Below are 3,950 nucleotides of genomic sequence, written 5' to 3' on the forward strand. Positions count from 1 at the left end.
AACAACTTTACAAATTTGGGTTTTTGCGAACTCCATTGGCACTTACTCCACAGCAACATCCTATTGCAGCAATTATAACTTCGATAAGACATACCACCCACTGCGCGCAGTTCTTTACATCATCATGCCCATAAACCCCCAAAACAAACCGAGAAATCAGTGTGACTGAGAGGCAGGTCATGCCATTTTAACTTATCTCTCTATTTGATTCCTGTCAGTTTCTTCGTTTTCTTTTCAAGCTTGCCAAACGAGTTAAAATTGGGTCAGTGTATGGTGCGCTCTATATCGCTACTCCTCAAGAACATTACTGCTGTTACGCCTCATGAAGGTCAACGGCCGACAAAATAACATACTGGAATCTAACACGCCCCCCCCCCCCGGACAAAGAAAATGCCGGGATTAAGAGCTGAGACAACAAACGAAAATGCACTAACTGTCAACAAGAAGAAACTTGAACCTTAACTGAAAAGAGTTCGTGATTCCTCCTCATGAATTCATGATCCTGGTTATTATTGATTATTATATATATCATTCCTATCCTTCATTTGTCACCAGCAAGAAATAAGATGCTAGGGAGCAGGGGTATCTTTCTCGATAAAATGCGAGGAATTATGAAAAGCACTTGATAATAATCACTAGGACTCCTGAGCATCTGCTGGTTCTCACTTCAAGCCTACAGAAGTTACTACTATCCTACTATAAAGGCTCCCAGAGGAGAAAACTGCCCCTGACACAATATTTTCCGTGCTGCAACATAAACATCCATCCCATGACTTATCTGCATCATTTTCTTTTCAGTCTTCCTTTCATTCTTTCAACTGCAGCCCTTAAAGTGTCTTCATCCTTGCAGAAAGTAAATCTGACCAGATTCTTTCCCTCCTCCGGATTCAAGTAAAATACACTGGTAGGAATTGCCACCACTCCCACCTCCTTAATTAGATATTCACAAAATTGGACATCATTTTCTAGTCCAAAAGGTGTGTGATCCACTACAACAAAGTAAGTTCCACTGGATGGGAACACCTTAAAACCAACAGCCTTCAATCCTTCCACCAAAATCTCCCTCTTTGCCATATAATCCCTCTTGAGTTCCACGAAGTAAGAATCTGGCGCTCGAAGAGCCACTGCACTTGCCCACTGCATGGGAGTGCAGGTGGCAAACGTGAGGAAAGAGTGTGCTTGTCGCAGACCCCATGTCAAGTGTGGGGGTGCTATAGCCCATCCGACCTTCCACCCTGTTAACGAGAATGTCTTTCCCAAAGAATTCATAGTAACAGTCCTTTCGAACATTCCAGGAAGAGAAGCTATGGAAGTGTGATCCATATCAAAAGATAACTTATCATAAACTTCATCAGCAAAAGCCAGAACATCGTTCTCAATGCATAGAGATGCTATAGCATTGAGCTCCTCTTGTGTGAACATTTTTCCAGTTGGGTTGTGAGGTGTATTTATGAGAATGGCACGAGTACTTTTTGAGATGGTAGACCTCAGTTCTTCAACAAGGACAGCAAAGTCCGGAGGGTGCAAAGTGATGCATTTTATTTTGGCACCAGCCATGGAAAGTGTGGCCTCATAAGAATCATAAAAAGGAGCAAACAGGACAACCTCATCCCCGGGATTTATTAATCCCAGCATGGTTGCGGCAATTGCTTCTGTGCATCCAGTGGTAACAGTAACTTCCCTCTCAGGGTCCACTGTGAGCCCAGTATCTTTCTTAAATCTATTTGCAATGGCCAAGTTCAGGTCAGGAACTCCAGAACCTCGGGCGTACTGATTTTTCCCATCCCTTATGGCCTGAATTGCAGCTTCCTTTACAAAATCTGGGCCATCGAAGTTGGGAAATCCCTGACCAAGGTTTATGGCCCCATGTTTGTTGGCAAGCATACTCATTTGGGTGAAGATTGTTGTTTTGAACTTCTCCAAGCGCTTTGCAACCTGCATAAATGACAAGAATAAGCAATATTCAACACGAACAAATTCAGGCGGAAAAAAAAAACATGGCTAGTGTTTGTTTTGTTTCTTTCTTTTTTGCCCACTAAACTTAGATACACATTAAAATCTAACACTCAAAATCCTCCCTTCATACCAGGCAATAATCAATCCACGCCTAGCATCAATTGCAAATACATCATCAGCTAAACAAGTTGGCATCTTCAATCAGTTGTTTTGAATTTTGATATTGGAAATGCTAATGAATATGCCATTCACCAATCAACTAACTGATACAGAAGCAAAGATATTGCACTAAAACAACGATTAAAACAGGGCAAACATATAGGGATTGAATGTGTCAGATTCGAACAGACACTGCATCATGATACAATTTTGAAGAAATAAGTAATATGTTTGATCCCATGAGATCAATAGTAACATAAGAAAGTTCAGGCATCTCATCTGGCAGTAAACATCAATATCTTAGACCAACCGCATTGAATAAAATAATGAACCACATATTTCACGGTACACTCATCAGCATTTTAGAGGTGCATGGAAAAATAACTCAGAAGCATGATGAGTAAAGCAAAAATAAAAATAAAAATCTAGAGCATGTTGACCGTGGTATCAACATAAGAAATACAATGAAGCCACGAGTTGCTGATACCTTCGTGGTATATAAAAGCAAGTAATAACTCGAAAAGAGAGGATAAACCACACGCAATAATGACTATAGACGGCCCAACCATTATTATAGCCATCTTCGCAGATGCATTTTCTCGAAACAAATGAAACAGAAGATTGACCGCGCAAGATGAGCTACACGGGTGAATGTGTACTAAATTAAGTCCAAATGTCCAAAGACTGAAGGTCTGGTAACACTAAAAACGAAAACTTTCTGGGGGAAAGAAGTCCAAAATGAAAACCGAAACTGATACAAATAGAATAAACCAGAAATACAAAGAGTGAAACCAAATTTAAGTTAAACTTAAACTGACGTGAACTGATCAAGCCAGAAGTAGAAAAAAGCGAAACCAATCTGAAATTATGTCCCGCCCTGATCATAAATCGAAGATTGAAAATAGTTCGCATATCGACGAAAGAATAGTTGAGTTCACTTCACCTGCAAAGGCTGCTGGGTCTTCTGAGTGGCGTCATGGTGATTGGGAACGAGCTCTTCGTCGGTGGACATGGCCGGAGGGAAAGATGGGAAATTCCAGGTTAATCTCCTCCGAAAATGCTGAGAGCAATAATATTGTGGTAAAGTAGAAGTCTTCGATTTGGGAAGAGAGGGGAGGCCTTTAATCTCGTCAAGGTAGAATGTCCAGATACGTTGCACCTGCATATCACGTGTATGGTGTATTTCGTGGGACGACCCGAAAGAATCCAAGGTAGTAATGGATGCGTGAAAAATGATTTTGTCATGCAAGGTTCATCACATCCCACTCGATTAATCAATTTAGGGGCGAGGCGTGCTTTTTGCTTTGTTACTGGTTCATGGAATGAGTAATAATAATTTATGTTTAATAGGTTGGAATTAACAAGGAAAAAATAATATTGAAAATGGAATTCATTGATAAGTAATACGTTTGATGTGCAGTAAATATGATTTTTAGTAATTTTGATTCAAGGAAATTTCCTAGAATCCGATTCTGTCATGCTTTATATGGAATCTCGATTCAATACTCTCTCTCCATTTTACCCCTTCACCCATGACCCACCTTCACCTAGATGTAGACTGGTCTTCCTCACATTCTTCTTCTTCGTCTAGCGATATTAGATGGCAGCTCCCTCTTCCTCCATCACCAACGAGAATCCACCTTCTTCTTTTAGATCTGTCAACAATCACTAGTCTCAATGGAGGAGGATCCCCACCCACCATGAACCACCACAGAGGATGACCACTACCCACTGTGAACCACCGAGGAGGATGGAGCTTTATAATTTTCGCAACATCTTCACTAAGAAAGGCCGAAGATCTAATAGGGCCTTTGCACAAGCGAAGGAATCAGATG

General features: G+C 40.8%; 1 protein-coding gene across 1 annotated transcript; it reads right to left on the bottom strand.

The window, feature by feature from the left end:
- Positions 1 to 430: 430 nt before the first annotated feature.
- LOC129301684 (uncharacterized) lies at positions 431 to 3,295 on the bottom strand. Its single transcript, XM_054940279.1, has 2 exons — positions 3,059 to 3,295; positions 431 to 1,935 (listed from the first exon to the last, which is right to left on the bottom strand). Exons 1-2 carry the CDS (start codon positions 3,278 to 3,280, stop codon positions 784 to 786), a joined length of 1,374 nt encoding a protein of 457 aa, XP_054796254.1. The 5' UTR covers positions 3,281 to 3,295; the 3' UTR covers positions 431 to 783.
- Between the last annotated feature and the right edge of the window lie 655 nt (positions 3,296 to 3,950).

This window comes from Prosopis cineraria, unplaced genomic scaffold (assembly GCF_029017545.1).
Source record: "Prosopis cineraria cultivar Desert tree isolate PC_DT_omini unplaced genomic scaffold, ASM2901754v1 PC2, whole genome shotgun sequence".
In the NCBI taxonomy this organism is placed as follows: domain Eukaryota; kingdom Viridiplantae; phylum Streptophyta; class Magnoliopsida; order Fabales; family Fabaceae; genus Prosopis; species Prosopis cineraria.